The sequence below is a fragment of the Panulirus ornatus genome, chromosome 57, assembly GCF_036320965.1.
Source record: "Panulirus ornatus isolate Po-2019 chromosome 57, ASM3632096v1, whole genome shotgun sequence".
NCBI lineage: Eukaryota > Metazoa > Arthropoda > Malacostraca > Decapoda > Palinuridae > Panulirus > Panulirus ornatus.
Window position 1 is genome coordinate 23,727,317 of NC_092280.1, and position 18,720 is coordinate 23,746,036.

Genomic DNA, 18,720 nt, shown 5'->3' on the forward strand with positions numbered 1-18,720 from the left:
GGGGGGAGTTCCCCCGCGCCGTCTGCTAGGGGAGTTCCCTCGCCGGGCACCCTCTTCTTAAGGGAGTTTTCCCCCACCGTACGACCACTGATGAACTCCCGCGGACCTTTAATAGCGACCTTCCTTCGCGCTGGGGAGGAGGAGGAGGAGGAAGGGAAGGAACTCACTGTTGAGGAAGTTTCCCCACCATGGCAGGGGGGAAAAAACTCGTCCTCCAGGTATTAAGACGTCCCCTGCCACCCACGGGTCAGGGAAATTCCCCCGCCACCGTCCCTCCCCTGTCAAGGGAAAATCCTCCTCCTTCCCCTCCACCGCCGCCGCCGCCCTGATGCTCTTTTGTTTATGGCCGCGCTGTGTCACGAAGTTTCGTCCATTTATTGCGCGCGGGTCTTGGAATCTATACTCCTTGCGCAGCTCCTCTCGCCTGCCCTCGAAGGGTTATTTTATGGACCTTTTTATGCGGCCGGAGACCGGAATAGAATTTCTGATCGATTAAACGATGGGGGGAAATGCGTCAAAATAACCCCGGGGAGTGTCAATATGGAGGTCATTGTGTGTGAGCGCGTCAGGTCATTTTTATTCCATCAAATCACAGTTGGGCGCATTTGGCCGTTTATATGGGAGCAATGAAATTACTTACCGGGCGGGGAGAGTGAAGTGAGGGAGAGGAGAGGGAAGTGAGGGACTGGGGTGGTGGTGGTGGGGGGGGGGGGAGAGGGAAAGGAAGGGGAAGGAATATCTGAGAGAGATAAAGAGAGAGGAGGAAAAGAGAGGACTCGAGAAAACTCTCTCTCTCTCTCTCTCTCTCTCTCTCTCTCTCTCTCTCTCTCTCTCAGGATGTAGATGCGAAGGATACCCTGTGGGCGTCTTGCTGGGGGGTGAGGGGTAGGAGTAGGAAGTCCTGGGGGGTGGGTCACGTGAGTAAGTTAGAGAGTGACGTGTATATATATATATGTATGTATATATGTGGTGGCCGTGTGGGTTACGCCTTTCTTGACGGACAGCGACCGTTCCAATTGAACTTGACAAAAAACGAGAAACTTAAATTCAAACTTTTTCTTTATATATATATATATATATATATATATATATATATATGTATATGTATATGAGTTTCGTCCTTTGGTTCAGCCATCCACAATATTCCCTCCAGGAATCGTCAATAAAGTTAATAAATAGAAAAGAAAAACTTAAAATTACGTTTGTGAATTAGTTATTACGTGTGATAACAATTGCCTGCCGACCGTGGTTACCCACTTTCTAATCATTTTCGAACGAGGTGTTCCCTCATTTTCGTACACCATTATTCATGGCATTATTATTATTTCTTTCAGCTAATGATTTATATATGTATATAGCGTAAGAGTCCCGGCGAATTCTTCGTTTATTATAAGTTCGGAGCAAACAAAAAAAAAAAAGAAAAAAAGAAAAACACTTAAGCGTGATTGGCCCTTAAAGACCCGAGTTGGGCTCACTGATTGGCTGGCGGTCTGGCGCGGCCATCGCTCATTGGCCGACGCGTAACACAGCGCGCGGGAGATGCATTACCAAATTAATTGACCTCCGTAAATTATGATGTGTCTAAATAACAGTGTGATGGGGGGGAGAGGGGTCTCTTCTCTCTCTCTCTCTCTCTCTCTCTCTCTCTCTCTCTCTCTCTCTCTCTCTCTCTCTCTCGGCTACAATATTAGATAGATATTGATGTTTATTTATTTATTTATTTTTTATTTTTTTTGCCGTTTTTCGAGTTGATGGAGGACGTTGAAAAGAATGAATCGGTCGACGTCTTTTCGACGTCCATTGGACGAGAGAGAGAGAGAGAGAGAGAGAGAGAGAGAGAGAGAGAGAGAGAGAGAGAGAGAGAGAGAGAGAGATATGTTGATTCGCATTTTGATCTATGAATTTATATGATTCCCTGACACCGCGGGTTAATGAATTTTGGCTTATATGATGAATTGATAAAGCCCATCCCACCCCAACCCATCCCCGTTTTCTTTATACATTACGTTTTCTAAAAAAAAAAAAAGATAAGACATGCTTCGTTTTCTTTAACGCTAATGTGTTGTGTAGCACCCCATTTATTCCCCCCCCCCCACCCCCACCTCAATCGATATTTCATTTTCTGACACACTAACGTGTTCTTATCCGTCGTACTTTCTTTAATAGCTTTTGTTAATTGGTCCACACACACACACACACACACACACACACACACACACACACACACACACACCCTCTCGAAAGACACAATTATCTGGTTCGCTTCGCCATTCCTGGTTCTTTTGTTGCCGTCAATCACAGCCCAGTTGCTCACCATCTGACCCCGAACCACCGGCTCCCAGATACCATTTTCTATAGGAGGGCTTAACGGTAATCCCCTTGTTGAAAACCAATTCCCTTCTCATTTACTGTTAAACGCTGCGACACTGATAGCTCCCGCGCTGGTGAGGGCAGGAGCATCTGGTGGAGGGTATGAGGGATGAGGGACGGGGTATGAGGGATGAGGGACGGGGGATGAGGGAGGGACGGGGGATGAGGGATGAGGGACGGGGGATAAGGGAGGGACGGGGGATGAGGGAGGGACGGGGTATGAGGGATGAGGGAGGGACGGGGTATGAGGGATGAGGGAGGGACGGGGGATGAGGGATGAGGGAGGGACGGGGGATGAGGGAGGGATAAGTGGAGCGGAGTAAGGTGAGGGAGTGGATGTGGTGGTGCTGGATGAGAGAGAGAGAGAGGGAGGTACGGAGAGAGAGAGAGAGAGAGGAGAGAGAGAGAGAGAGAGAGAGAGAGAGAGAGAGAGAGAATGAGTTGTGAGGAGGGGAGACAGTCGGGTGCTATTGATTAATTGTGTGATGGCGTGATCTATGTTTGTGGGCAATGGAGATCCTTTGGGGATTTTAGGGATCTGGGAGCCACTGCTGCTGCCGGGGGACGCCATGCCAGACACGGTTGATAGAGGGCGTTGTTGTTGTTGTTGTGCTGTGTGTGACGTAGGAATGAGGTGTTGTTTGTTAGGCAGTCAAGGTTGTATATATATATATATATATATATATATATATATATATATATATATATATATATATATATATATATGTTAGCCTACGCTGGATGCACGTTTTCTCTAATGCTTATAGAACTGAATACGAGACAATATTTTGAGTTATTCCACCTTATATTCTCTCAATTTTATTTCCCTCCCTCAGTATTATCGTCGCATCAGGTGGGTGCTCAAACACCAGTTGCCAGTAGTCCAATCATTTAGGCTTTCGCCTTCCACACACACACAGAGGCATCATCAGGAATTAGTTTTTTTTCTCTCTTTTTTTGTAGATTCCTGATGATGCCTCTGTGTGTGTGTGTGTGTGTGTGTGTGTGTGTGTGTGTGTGTGTGTGTGTGGAAAGGCAGACACTCGGATTAGATTGAAAATGATGGAGGACGACGGACAACTGGTGATTGCGAGAGAGAGAGAGAGAGAGAGAGAGAGAGAGAGAGAGAGAAACAGGAATTGAAGCAGAGAGAGAGAGAGAGAAATGTGGAAAAACACGGGGGTGGGGGAGATGTGAGAGGCATCGGCGGCGGACATATTGAATTACTTCCTGAGATGCTCCGTCAGAACCGTAATTGCATCAAAGCTCTCGGTGATGAGTTGCCAGGGGGGGGGGGGCCTTCCCGCTTTCTCTGGAACCCGTTTTCTTTGTCCCCCTTTTGTTTACTTGGGGCCTTCCCGCTTTCTCGGGAACCCGTTTTCTTTGTCCCCGTTTATGGTTACGTGGGGGCTTCCCACTTTCTTTTGAACCTCGTTTTCATTTTCCCCGTTTGTTTACTTAGGACTTCCCACTTTCTCTTGAACTCCGTTTCTTTACTTAGGACTTCCCACTTTCTTTTGAACCCCCGTTTTCATTTTCCCCTTTTGTTTACTTAGGGCTTCCCGCTTTCTTGGTACACGTTTTCTTTGCCTTGCGTTTTCTACTGGAGGTTTCTCTCCCGATATATGTGTCTTATTTTGCTGACACACAAGGCTTCCTGGTTTCTTGAAACCCGTTTTCTTTCAACAGTTTACGTAGGGTTTCCTACTTTCGTGAAATCTGTTTTTTATGTCTTGATTACCTTATATATAACATCTTGACCCCATTTTCTTCGATTAATTCCGTTCATTCTCAAGGCTTCCTGCTTTCTTGAAATTGGTTTTCTTTTCCTTGTGTTGTTGGCTGTAGAATACCTCCATTCTGTTTTCTTTCATTCATTACATTTTTCCTCGTGTTCTTTACCATATATATATATAAAAGAAAAATATTTTCATTACATTTTCGTAGATTCATCTAGTCACGTTTTCTTTACAGTATTTTTTCGTTATGTTCACAGTCTTAATTTTTTTTTCAACTTCGTAATACATTTTAATTTTTCATCTGATGTTTCTTTTCGAATCATTTTTTTTTTTCAATTTTCTTCGAAATAAGTTCTTTCATTATCATAATTTATCCTTTTATTTTTCCTTCCTTTATCACGCTATTCTACTGTGCTCTGTTTTCTTTTGCCATCCATTTTCTATGCTCAGGTGTCACTGTATAATTTTGTCTCGTTTTCTTTGTTGCAGTTTTCTTGCGTCTCATATATTATTCCCCTGTGGTTTCCCCTGAGTGAAACCCCGGGGTTTTACCTGGGGGGTGGGGTTGAAACCCCTGTGGTATACGCAAGGGGAACTCTATTGTTTGCCTGGGAAACCCCGAGGTTTACCTGGGGTTTAACTATACATAAACCAAAAGTTTTATTTCTGTGACTAATTCCATGCAGTGTAATAGAATTGGTTTAATGGGATTGGATTTGACCAAGGAGCTTAACCCACAGCTTTTGATAAGTGGGGATCCCAAGTTATTTTTTTATCCTTAGCCGGATCTTATCTCCAACAACAGTAGTACTTTGACCACGGCTGACCGTCTCCACCACTATCGTCACCACCATTATCTCCACCACCACCTCCCCCACCGTCACCTCCAACATCGCTACATCATCACCCCAACGCCACCTCCAACATCCCTGCAACATCACCCCCCCACCACCTCCAACATCCCTACATCACCCCCCACCACCACCACCACCTCCAACATCCCTACAACATCACCCCCCACCAACACCACTCCAACATCGCTACATCACCTCCCCCACCACCACCACCACCTCCTCTAACATTACTAAGGCAACACAGTTAACATGTTAGCCTGGATTAATCCTTTGATGTGTTCCAGAGGGGATTACAGGAGATTAGTGGCGATTACTCGCCAGCAGGGTGGGGACATGGGACCGGGATATATGCTCACGTCCCTGGGATTAAGGGACAAGGGCTGTAGGAGCAGCCAGGGCCCAGGAAAGATCGTGAACTGGTTAAGGTCGAGGACGACAGGTCGAGGTTGAGGACAAGGATGAAGTGCTCGAGAATGTGTGTGTGTGTGTCGGTACTCACAGGGGGACACATTATTGTATCGTACAGTCACCTAGATCACTGTATAATACACTGACTATAGTATACAATAGACTGTGCAAGACATTTAAAGTCATCAACACACACACGCTCGCGCACCTCTCTACGTTGGCGCCAGCTCGCTCACAGACCTTACCTCACGACACACCCGTCTCTCACTCCGGCTCAACGACAGCAGCAGCTACAGCAGGAGGAGGAGGAGGAGGAGGAGGAGCTACAGCAGAAGCAGCAGCAGCTACAGCAGGAGGAGCAGCAGCTACAGCAGCAGGAGCAGCAGCAGCTACAGCAGGAGGAGCAGCAGCAGCTACAGCAGAAGCACCTAGAACAGCAGCTACAGTAGGAGGAGGAGGAGCAGCAGCTACAGGAGGGGGAGCAGCAGCTACAGCAGGAGGAGCAGCAGCTACAGCAGCAGGAGGAGCAGCAGCTATAGCAGGAGCACCTAGGACAGCAGCTACAGCAGGAGGAGGAGCAGCAGTGAGAGCCAGCAGCGCCCGCCCTCCCGTCGTCACGTCCGGGAGACGTCATCATATATTTACCCAGCGTTAAGATTGAGCAAGATCTCCCGCGCTGCTCCTCCGCTAATCACCAAAAATTACCGCTTAGGTTTCCACTCTCCCCTTCCCCTCGCCGCTTCCTCCTCCTCCTCCTCCTCCACCCATAAGGGCGTCGTGGTCAGATGGGTGGAGGGGGATTTACGACGTTATGAGGGTGGGTGGGGGGTAGACGAGGGTATTAATCTATGTATCAGTTGGTAATCCTTCCCAGGCTGATTATATTAGGGGGGTGGAGGAAGGGGGGGGAGGGATTTACGACCATTGACCCATTTGTGTCGCTGGTGATTTTATCCCGGGGGTGGAGGAGGGGGAGGTGATTTGCTTACGTTATGTTCCCCCTTCTTCCTTAAACCCCCCATCCCCCCCACCCTTCTCTACAGGTATATAAGATTCCATTAAAAATTAATGTGAATGATATAAAGTTACTTTATATATATATATATATATATATATATATATATATATATATATATATATATATATATATATATATATATATAATATATATATATATATATATATATATATATATATATATATATATATATATATATATATATATATATATACATACACACACACGAATCTTGGTCATTTATGTGACAGACATGTTATTTAGACAATATGTAATCTGTATGTAATCTCTCTATTTATCTATCTATCTATAGGTCTATATACGTATCTATCTATCCACATACCTGTCTGCCTATCATATATATCCATCTGTTTCTTGATCAATCTATTGGTCTGTGTATCTATCTAAATACCCATCCCTCCCATCTCGTGTCTATCTCTCTATTCCTTCACCTGTGCAGTCGTCTATCTAACTACACACACACACACACACACACACACACACACACACACACACACACACACACACACACACACTACATACAACTTTATTTAGTAGTAGATAGACTGGATTAATTTGGCTCATTACTTAAGACACTATTGGTGACATTCCATCTTCACGAACTGTGCACAAGAATACATTTTTCCCTCTCAGTGTTTCCCAGGTGATGGCGCGTCGCTGGCCACCGTCACCATTACAGCCACCTGACCTCACCGTCAACCCCGTGACCTCTGAAATGACCCCTGGCATCCCTCCCGTGACCCTGCTGGATCCAACTATCGCTCTCACGACCCACCATCCTTCCCGGTGACCTCGCCTGACCCCGCCATCGTTCCTAGTGACCTCGTGTGACGCCACCATCATACCATTCCCAGTGACCTCGTCTGACCCCACCATCAGTGACCTCTGACCCCACCATCATTCCCAGTGACCTCGTCTGACCCCACCATTAGTGACCTCGTCTGACCCCACCATCATTCCAGTGACCTCGCCTGACCCCCCGTGGCTGACCTCATTGACCTCTGCCGACCTCCCCTCAGGATCGGAGGACTTGGCCAGGTCGTCCCCCCACGACTCCTCCAGCAGCACCGTCAGCAGCCCCGTGGGCTCCCCACCCCCCCGCTCCCCCTCCACCACCCCGCCCACCGTCCACGCCACGCCCATGATAGCGCCCGCGCCCTTCCCGCCGCCCTCGCTCTCCATGCACCACCATCAGGTAGGTCTTCCTCCTTCACCGTCAGGGAACACCCCCCTCCCCCAGCCCACAACCCACCCCAGGGGGGGTGAGGTCACAGGTGTTGGTGGGGGGTGGGATCGAATCCCTCCTGTCATTATCTGATGATAAAAAGATAAATGAATAAATAACTCATTTAACTGCATTAATGTAATCTTGACGTAAGATTCTCGCGATTATTAAGCTTGGAAGATTCGAAGAAGATTAGAATCCTCATAATACAATCAAAGGATTAGATAGAAATGATAGTAGTGATGATGTATATTGTCCATATTACTACGATGATTAGGTCATTACGATAAATAATTCTAATTATGCTTAAAATGGGTAGAAGTGCTAGATTATGTTTTTTTCTGTCATACCTTCTTCAAATAATGGTATAATCCCCCATTACAGTTAATATAATTACCAACACCACAATTACCCCTTCCCTAAGAGCAGGATTACTTCCAGACAATGTAATGTAATTACCAACACCTCCATAATTACCCCTTCCCTAACAGCAGGATTACTTCCAGACAATGTAATTTCCCCCTTTCCTCCCCCACCACCCCCTATAATTATCCCCTCTCGAACGTGATAATTATCTCCAGACATTATAATTACCCCATTTCCCCCTCTCCCCCTACAGATTGGTGGTGGTTTACTGGGGGGTCGCCTCTCGCCGCTGGGGGGTCGCTGCCCCACCAGCCTGGGGGGCGCTGGGGTCTGCGTGGCCTCCAGTGGAATGGGGGTGACCATGGGGGGCCCCAGCCTGGCTACCGTCAGTGTCGGTACGTAACCGTCACTGATGACGTCAGCACGGTGCTGACGTCACCACCGTGCTGACGTCACAGTGTCACCATTTTGCCGCATAAAAATTTCATGAGAGATATATGAAGATGAGAGAAATATTTCCTTTGTGACTGTTATCTCTCCTTATCTCCTCGGGGGGGTCCTTTGTTCCTTTTAACCCCTCTACCCACGCCCCTGACGATCCATCTCTCTCCCCCCCCCCCAACCACCACCTCTCCTGCAGGCAGCGTGGGCGTGGGCGGCATGGGCGTGGGCGGTGGGCGACGTGTATCGCCGGGGCTGACGTGTCTGGTGTGTGGCGACACGTCGTCTGGCAAACACTACGGCATCTTGGCCTGCAACGGCTGCTCTGGCTTCTTCAAGAGGTCCGTCCGACGCAAGTTGATCTACAGGTGAGGCCCGCGCCCCCGCCACCCTTCCCACGCCAGGTCCTCCCTCAGGGCCACTCAGGTCTGACGAAGTCACTCTACTCAGGTTCTGAGTGGGGGGGCGTCTCTGGTCCTCAGGCCCTAAGTGGGGTCCTTCTGGTCCGCAGGCCCTAAATGGGGCGTCTGTGGTCCGCAGGCCCTAAATGGGGCGTCTGTGGTCCGCAGGCCCTAAATGGGGCGTCTGTGGTCCGCAGGCCCTAAGTGGGGCTTCTGTGGTCCTGAGGTCCTAAGTGGGGCGTCTGTGGTCCTCAGGCCCTAAGTGGGGCGTCTGTGGTCCTGAGGTCCTAAGTGGGGCGTCTCTGGTCCTCAGAATGAATCAAGCCTCGTAATGCATATATTCATTGAGAATAATGAATAATATTAAAGTCCAACATTGAAGATTGCGATAATATAATTTGGGGGTTACTCTCACTCACTCACTCACTCTCCCTTTCCTCTCTCTCTCCCTCTCCCTGCAGGTGCCAGGCGGGGACGGGTGCCTGCGTGGTGGACAAGGCGCACAGGAACCAGTGCCAGGCGTGCCGACTGAAGAAGTGCATCCAGATGGGCATGAACAAAGATGGTGAGTTGACCCTCTGTGGGGCGCCACACTGGGAAGGTAGTCACGTTCACGGCCTGTATTCTGGGCCTCCTGAGGGGGATGGAGGAGGGTGAGGGGGGCTGAGTTCGTGAAGATATTCATTCCTTGGGGATATTCAGGTTCACGGCCTGTGTTTTAGGCCTCCTGAGGGGGGTGGGAGGCTGAGTTCGTGAAGATATTCGTGAGTTCTTGGGGAATATTCAGGGCCGTGGTGGTGTGTGTGCTGAATCCTTGTGGGGCATAGATCTTGTAAGATATTCAGGGTCAATATGGTCGATATTGTAAAGTGTTTAGGGTAGAGTTCTTGAAGATATTCAGGGCTGAGTCTAGCACTGTCTTTGCCACGGGTACAACTGCTCGCTTTAGGTCTAGAATCACCTTACAAGATGTAGGATTGTCTCGCTCATTGTAAGGGACCCACTGATATAAGACTAGGACCCTGTTAGTATAAATTTCGCCAAGGCCATGATAGATAGACAGATAGATAGATCCGCTGTATTATTTAAGATTTCTTATATGCATATAATGTAGATTCCAAAAAATTGATAGATTTAACCCATGATTTTTGTGATATTGAAATTATAATGTTTAAGATTTTTTTTTACCCCTTTCATATTGGGCACGACGGTACGACCCTTGAGCACGACGGTACGACCCTTGAGCACGACGGTACGACCCTTGAGCACGACGGTGCGACCCTTGAGCACGACGGTACGACTCTTGATGAACACGACAGTTTAGCCCTCGAACGCGACGGCACGACCCTTGAACGTCGTACGACTGTATGACCTTTGGCTAATGATGGCCTAGCCTTTGACCTGAACTGACCCGTGATGGTCAAGATGAGAGAGAGAGAGAGAGAGAGAGAGAGAGAGAGAGAGAGAGAGAGAGAGAGAGAGAGAGAGAGAGAGAGAGAGAGAGACCTAACCCATCATTTCGTAGGGTCGTGTCTCGTCTTGAAAGGCTCGTACCTTCGTGCTCACTGGGGAGACCCATTCTATATAGCCACCAGTTCCCACGTCCTCCCCTACTCAATGCCCATTAACTGCCGTTGACCTCTTGTTAGCCCCCTACTCGATGCCCATTAACTGCCGTTGACCTCTTGTTGGCCCCCTAGCGGTGCAGAACGAGCGGCAGCCCCGAAACACAGCCACCATCCGCCCGGAGGCCTTCGCGGACATGGACCAGGAGAGGCTGCTGAGGGAGGCTGCTGTGGCCGTCGGGGTCTTCACGTCAGTAATCCAACCCACCCCACCCCCCACGTTTTCTAACTTCCCTTTTTTTTTTGTTTAGTCTATGTTAGAAAAGAGAAAACGTACTCTATTTCTCTCTCTCTCTCTCTCTCTTTTACTGTCTCTCTCTCTTTTACTATCTCTCTCTCTCTCTCTCTCTCTCTCTCTCTCTCTCTCTCTCTCTCTCTCTCTCTCTCTCTCTCTCTCTCTCTCTCTCTCTCTCTCTCAAAACGTAGAACCCCACGTAGTCCATCTCCCGTTAAACGGATATTTCCCCTTCCTCCGTTGTAGATGTGCTCTCCCTCTGTTGTAAAACTTTTTAAGTTTTCGCTTCTTTGCCAAACATTCTCCCTTTGTACCTACCATCTCCTCTGTTTACTTACGCCATCTCTGAAGTCTCCTTATTGTAGAAATACTTCTCGTCTCTTGCCTGTCCCCATGCTTCGTAATTTGCATAAATTATATTTTCCTTTGATTATATATATAGATATATGTTCCTCCTTTTGCCCTTGGATGTTAAAGATAAGCGTGATAACTCTTCTGTTGATGTTTCTCTGCAATCTACGTAATGTTTGTTGTATGATGTGCTTCCCACATTGTGATGTCATCTTCTTGGTCTCGGTTGTGTTTTGCTCTTGTGTAAATATGGTTACTTGTAAACATAAGTTATATGTTTTCCCGCCTCTGGTGTAAAAGCATGTCTTTGTACATTTATATGGTTCTTGTGAAATAGAAAATGATAGTCTCTTCACCTTCACTTGTAAGTGAATCAAGTTTACTCCTTTTTACATACAGTTCTGTGTGAAAAGGAGTTATATACTTCTCTGCCTTTGGATGTAAACATCTTTCTCCTGTAAATATTGTAGGTGTAAACAAGAGATCATCAACTCTCCACCTTCACTTGTAAATGAACCAGATTCTCTCCTTTTTTACATAGAGCTTTGCCTGTGAAACATAATTTCTTCTCTCGTAAACGCGATGGCTCATGTAAACACGAGAGGTGTGTGTGTGACGTCATCTCACGTAAACACGAGAGGTATGTGTGGTGTGTGACGTCATCTCACGTAAAAACGAGGTTGTGTGTGTGTGAGACGTCATCTCCAGCGTCAGATGTCAATACATCGTCTGTGTGTTACAGCAGACCCCCCCTGCCGCTCCCGGGCCTGGTGACTGCTATGGGCGGCTCCAGGGGCTTCCTGGGGCCTCCCTCCATCACTACCTCCACGCCCTTCACCACCACCCACGCCCACCACCCGCTCGCCTCCACGCCCGCCGCCCCGCCCACCTCCTCCTCCTCGGCCTCGGCCATCGCCGCAGCCGCCGCCGCCGCCGCCGTTGCGGCCTCCAGCACCACCACCAACACCACAACCAACAACAACAACAACAACAACAACCCCGCCACCATCAACCATATGTCTGGGGCGGCCAACGGCGGGGCAGCCGCGGTGCCCGGCCTGCTGGGTAGCCAGCGAGCACACTCCCCCTCCAAGGACGACCTGGACCACGGTGAGAGAGAGGGAGGAGAGAGAGAGTAGAGGGGGATCGGTTATCAACACGTGATGCAATATCTTGATCCAGTAACGTTGTTCGCTTCGGAAGTCATTTGTATAATGAGGGATTCGACTTAAAAACTCCTTAAATATATATGTAAGAACAGTTAGTATTGTTTACATATTGTTTACTTCTGGATCAGAATGTTTGTTTGATAATAAGACGTGTTTTGCGAAAGATTTTTTTTCCTTATATTTTTAAAGTCATTTCACCCACACTCGTTTCGTTTGCTGGTAATTAATGGATTATTCTCAAATCAAATCCTTCCTCCCTCCTTCAGGAGACGAACCAGCGCTTGTCGATCAACCCTGGGTGGGTATAGTCCCTCATACTCGCTACGTCTTTCCCTCCTGCAGGAATTCGCAGTGTGGACTCGCCCGTGGACGTCACTGGTGGGGGCAGCGAGGACACGGGGGGACCCATGGGGCCTCACATGCCCCCCGTGTCCTCCTGTTCGTCCTCGTCGTCCTCGGGAACCTCGTACGTGGAGACGGCGCCCCTGTGGGACCCCCTGCAGGAATCGGTCCAGGAGACAGCGGCCAGGCTGCTCTTCATGGCCGTCAAGTGGGCCAAGAACCTGCCCTCCTTCAGTAGTTTACCCTTCCGTGACCAGGTGAGGACGATCCCCCCCTCGCTAAACCCAGGTACTTCAGTCTCTCGTTATTTTCTAAACCATTTACCTGCAGTACGTGGTAGGTGATCCCATCGATTTCGTTCACTAGAAAGGGGAAGAAAATGGGTCTTGATGACTCGGTGTGACGTAGATCATGTTAGTCTATGAGACTGGGACTGTCTTGAAGTGGAGGTTGATGAGGGGAGTACCAGGGTACACCTGTTGCTGGGGCCTCTTCTGTTTCCATCGCCTGGAAGACCTTTTTCAGTTTGGGCTGGAAAAAAGAAATAAAATCATAGATCATCGCTTTGGATGGTTAAGAGTGAGGTATGTAATTATGAATGATTACTTTTCATGGTTAAAATCATAGATGATTACTTTTCATGGTTAAGAGTGAGTGTATAAGTCTGTACTTGTGGTAGTTGATGTTGATTTTAAACTACGAGACAGTCGTAAAAATTTCATGCCTCATGGGGGTCTTCGCCAGGTGGTCCTGCTGGAGGAGGTGTGGTCGGAGTTGTTCGTGTTGAATGCAGTCCAGTGGTCCCTCCCTCTCCCTACCTGCCCTTTGCTCTCGCCCTCCGCCCACGCCCACGCCCTGGCGCACGCCCACAAAGCCGCCCAAGCCGCCCACGACATACGCCAGCTGTCGGAGGTGGCGGGAGCATTCAGGGACCTGGCTGTCGACCCTGCTGAGTTCGCTTATCTCAAAGCCATCGTCCTGTTTAGACCAGGTGAGGGTGCAGTTTAGACCAAGTTGGGGGCAGACTACGCTAAGTGAGGGGTAGTTTAGACCAGGGAAATATGTTTTCTTTATCTGCAGGTTAAGAACTAGTTCATCCCGCCAGCTCACATCAAAGCTTTGTAGGATTTCTTTCAGGAACTGAACACACCCAAAGACTAGGCCCCGCCCGGTCGCGTTAATTCCGACACGATTTTTACATCGCATAATGGCTTCCTCTTTGTATATTCATATAAATGTATCTCACACCTATTTAGCAAGTTCAGGCTGCAGTAATAACCATCATAAGATTTTATTTTGATAGATTTTCTCTCACCAGTATATCTTCCGTGTTCAGGAGCAAGCCCAGTATTGTGAAATCAGCAAATACCGATTGTTTTTCTTAGACCAAACGCTAGACAGGAGTTCGTAAGATGACAAGTGTGTCCTTGTGTCCCGTGATGGTAAGCTGTTGTTCACCTCTTGATGTTATCCTGTGCTGGCAGTACGGGGCCTGAAGGACTCGGCGCAGGTCGAGTCGTTACAAGACCAGGCGCAGGTCATGTTGAGCCAGCACGTCCGCGCCCACTACCCAGCCCGCCCGGCCCGCTTCGGTCGCCTGCTGCTGCTGCTGGCCTCCCTCAGGTCGCCCCCTCCGCCTCGCGTCCAGGCCTTGTTCTTCACCGCCACCATTGGCAACACCCCCATGGAGAAGATCCTCTGCGACATGTACAAGAGCTGAGGAGGAAGAAGACACACACACACAAGACACAAGCTGTTCTCTGAGAGACCTCAGCCAACGATATTATTGTATTGAGTGTTTGGTGAACGTGCGGATGTCCGAGTGTGAGTGTAAGCCTAGGGTCCGAGTGTGAGTGTAAGCCTAGGGTCCGAGTGTGAGTGTAAGTCTAGGGTCCTAGTGTGAGTGTAAGCCTAGGGTCCGAGTGTGAGTGTAAGCCTGGGGTACGAGTGTGAGTGTAAGCCTAGGGTCCGAGTGTGAGTGTAAGCCTAGGGTCCGAGTGTGAAAGTAAGCCTAGGGTCCGAGTGTGAGTGTAAGCCTAGGGTCCGAGTGTGAGTGTAGCCTAGGAGGTGAGGTTTATAGCTCCAGGAAGATTGGATCTCTCTGGTATCAACAGCATCCATCATGAGGTTCCTGAAGCATCCATGATATACACTGTGTCTGGTGAGTTTTGAAGAGTAACTGTGGATTGTATTCACGACTTGTGGAGACCGGTGAAATTCAAGGCTGGGTGAAAGAGAGTGAGAGAAGAGTGTGAGTGCATCTGTCTGAGCATGATGGTGAATTATCTGATTTTACATTAACTTACACAGTAAACAAGACAAGTGTTTGGTATAATAAAAATGATAATGATACGAGTAATGATAATGATTAATAATAATAGATAATAATAATAATAATTATTATTATTATTATTATTATTACTACTATTATACAACGACACGACGACCTCCTCTTCCTCGGGTTCTTGCTACTGAGAAAAGAAACAGGAGCCTTTACAAATAGCTCCTGGGTAGTACTAGGACTCGTTCTTAGAAAGAGTTCCTAAGGTAATTACAGATAAGATAAAGTTAACACATACACACACACACACACACACACACACATATAGAGAGAGAGTGAGCGCCCGACCCTGATGTGGATTATTATCTGCGACTGGAGCCTAAACTTTATAGATATATATAATATTCCATACATTCGCTATTTCCCGCGTCAGTGAGGTAGCGTTAAAAACAAAGGACTGAGCCTTAGAGGGAATATCCTCACTTGGCCCCCTTCTCTGTTCCTTCTTTTGGAAAAGTAAAAACAGGAGGGGAATTCAAAATGATAGCATATTAGGTGGGTGTTCAAACACCAGCTGTCCATAGTTATCCAGATATTTCATTCAAGCTTTCGCCTTCTATAGAGACCATCAGGAATCTACAAAAAGAGAAAAAAAAGTCAAAACTTTTTTTGTGATTATCTTTCTTTTTGTAGATTCCTGATGATGCCTCTGTGAAGGCGTAAGCTTGAATAAATGTATGGACAACTACGAACAACTGGTGTTTGAGCACCCACATAATGATAGCGTAATACTAAGAACATTTGAGAACATAAAAAAGAAGACTAACATCTCTGAACACGCTGTCATGTTCAGTTCTATGTGCATTAGGGAAATCTGCCTCCAGCCAACACTTTATATATGTGTATATATATATATTTTTTTTTTTTTTTTTTTTTCATACTATTCGCTATTTCCCGCGATAGCGAGGTAGCGTTAAGAACAGAGGACTGGGCCTTTGAGGGAATATCCTCACCTGGCCCTCTTCTCTGTTCCTTCTTTTGGAAAATTAAAAAAAAACAAAAAAAAAACGAGAGGGGAGGATTTATATATATATATATATATATATATATATATATATATATATATATATATATATATATATATATATATATATTATCCCTGAGGATAGGAGAGAAAGAATACTTCCCACTTATTCCCTGCGTGTCGTAGAAGGCGACTAAAAGGGGAGGGAGCGGGGGTGCTGGAAATCCTCCCCTCTCGTATTTTTTTGATTTTCCAAAAGAAGTAACAGATAAGGGGGCCAGGTGAGGATATTCCCTCAAAGGCCCAGTCCTCTGTTCTTAACGCTATCTCGCTAATGCGGGAAATGGCGAATAGTATGAAAGAAAGAAAAGATATATATATATATATATGTGTGTGTGTGTGTGTGTGTGTGTGATATTTGCTTCTGTCAGTTTTGAATTCACAAAGAATTTACAGTAAGAGTCTGAGCCACTCAAGTGATGAAATAATTCAAGTAATGATGAATGTGTATCACAGTCCTGTAATATGAGATATGTACAATTCATTAAGAATCAACTATGGGAAGCACAAGTGGGAAATCAAGAGTTAAGGCTGAGCAGCAGAGCAGCAATTCTGCTCACCTTCGGTAGAAGCAAAAGTCTGATTTCTAATGCGAGAATTTCCTCTGAGAGTCATTCTATTACATTTCTATTGTCTATATATTCCATTTGCTTATGATTGCAATTTGGTTAAAGAAAGAGATACAGTTTAGTGGACTGAGCACAGTACCTAACACATCAATGACATGAGAACAGTCAGTACAGACTCACACAGACAGACCACTTCCCAGTCATTTTCTTGTACGAAAATGGTAAGTGGGAGCAATTTCACATATGAAATTATTTGCTTAGGTGATGACAACTTCTTTCTCACTTGATACATCTTATCAGCATAAACTGAAAAACATTACCTGAACAGATTACTTACTGTTTGCTGCCTGTTAAAGGATAATGAATAGTATGGTCTAAATTATGTTATAACTTAATTTTGTAAATATGTATTTATTTATTTTTTTGTTGCATAGCAGTGTGTATCTCTCTAGGATAAGTTTATCTAGTTTTTATATGATGATATTAGAAAATCTGTAGAGCTGAAGGGCTTACATCTGTATCATACCAGTCCGAGTAACACATCGAGATCCTTGTATTGGGTCATTTTCTGATTTCAGGAAAATGAAGTTTATCTTCAAAAAATTTTCACACTCTTCACTGTTACCTTGACATCTATACTTCTCAGTATTATCTAGTCATTTTTTCACTATACACTGCATAAAATGCATGACCTATTATGGGTACTGAGTGAATGGTACTTGCCTAAATATAATGGTCACTCAGGGAGTGAGCACCTTACAGTAATTGAAATCATCAAACTACGCACTGGATGAATACATACTACATTAAAGATGTACTCAAAATTATGTTCCATGCTTCAAAGTATATGTTACCTTCTAAGGAATTTCCATAATGCAGTGAAAGAGCCACTGAACTCCTTGCCTGATATGTTATGATCGTCCACCTTTTTTTGAAGGGAAATGAAAACCTTATTTCTGTACTGGTAAGTGACTGAGAGAAAACAAGTCACCTTCTGGCTAGCCACAGAACACACCATTGCTTCGAAGTATATATATATATTGTATGTATAAGGCACTACTGTGGACAGTGATGAAGGCCTCTTCATGGCGTGACAGTCCTCCTCAACTGCCAGAGACCCAATCAAGTGTTTGATTCTCAAAAGTTAGTTGTAGCAGTGTTGATGCTGGATTAGCTTTATGTGATCTGTATGCATTGGTGTTTATGATTACAAACTACAGTATTATGGACCACCTTGGTCAGCTTTGTGTGTGATAAAAATAAATTTGGGAATGCAATTATCTTTCTATGAAAAAATCTCAACTTCATACATTTCTGTTGCAGAGTGTCTGTCCCATCAACCTGTTTTTCATTTTATATATATATATATATATATATATATATATATATATATATATATATATATATATATATATATATATCCTTGTTACTTTGAGTTTTAAGTCACCAGAACCTGGGTTCACAAAATTCACTTTTCTGTCAGATTACCTTTTTCACTCAGTACAGTAAGTCAAAATTAGTTGTTAAGCATCAGTTTGCTGTCAGATTATCATTCTTAAAGGAACCTCAATAGTATATCTTACTTCCCTCAAAAAATTGAGACCACACATTCCTGAAATGCTCAATATGTATGTCTATTTCTGATTCTAAGTCTTATCCAAACTGTCTCCCCATCAAGACATTTGTTAGTTATGTTGGTGGCAGTATCGTAAACATTTAGGTTAGGAGGTGCTGCTATTGCAGTTGGGGCTCACTAATTGGGAAAAGTTGGATTTCAGTGCCTCATGGGGATACTCTAGTTGTCTGGAGTATCCAAGTCTTCCGGAGCCCTCTTGTGGTGACCTTGTTAGTACACCCTAAAGAATGGAAGCAGAGAGGAGAGGTGTTGCCCAGCTCCATCAGGCTATAGGTCTTAAAACAGATAAACACTTGAGGTTTGCTGAGTTTATACTTTTTTGGACAATCTGAGAGCCCCACTGCTTCTGGGAATACCGTGCTGGAGTTGCCCTCCGCCAGTGACCTGTCATTGGTGAAGCAATAAAAGCTACAATGCAATGCTGGGGTCCATCAGTTATGCTATGGAGTAAAAGGGACAAGAGATTGAGGGTGATGGCTTTGAATGTTAATGGGATGACTGGTAAGAGTAAAAGGAGGGAACTTGTGGAGAAATTTAAAAGTTGTAATATGAATGTGCTGGGGATTTGGGAAACCCATATCCCTG

General features: G+C 46.0%; 1 protein-coding gene across 2 annotated transcripts; it reads left to right on the forward strand.

Moving 5' to 3' along the window:
• The first annotated feature begins 7,014 nt into the window (after positions 1–7,014).
• Hr51 (Hormone receptor 51) lies at positions 7,015–15,870 on the forward strand. Of its 2 annotated transcripts, none has more exons than XM_071694739.1 (9): positions 7,015–7,605; positions 8,255–8,396; positions 8,642–8,810; positions 9,305–9,408; positions 10,544–10,658; positions 11,800–12,164; positions 12,566–12,822; positions 13,310–13,556; positions 14,050–15,867. In XM_071694739.1, exons 1-9 carry the CDS (start codon positions 7,552–7,554, stop codon positions 14,283–14,285), a joined length of 1,689 nt encoding a protein of 562 aa, XP_071550840.1. In that variant the 5' UTR covers positions 7,015–7,551; the 3' UTR covers positions 14,286–15,867. The 2 variants fall into 2 exon arrangements, with proteins under 2 accessions (XP_071550840.1, XP_071550841.1); XM_071694740.1 differs by having other exon boundaries at positions 7,340–7,605; positions 11,797–12,164; positions 14,050–15,870.
• Positions 15,871–18,720: the final 2,850 nt, after the last annotated feature.

What these genes read in the sequence shown, in the direction of transcription:
- Hr51 (XM_071694740.1), top strand. Translation starts at nt 7,552, where the DNA reads ATGATAGCGCCCGCGCCCTTCCCGCCGCCCTCGCTCTCCATGCACCAC. An exon ending in CGACGCAAGTTGATCTACAG is followed by an intron (nt 8,811 to 9,304) that starts GTGAGGCCCGCG and finishes CTCTCCCTGCAG; the next exon opens with GTGCCAGGCGGGGACGGGTG. An exon ending in CAAGGACGACCTGGACCACG is followed by an intron (nt 12,165 to 12,565) that starts GTGAGAGAGAGG and finishes TCCCTCCTGCAG; the next exon opens with GAATTCGCAGTGTGGACTCG.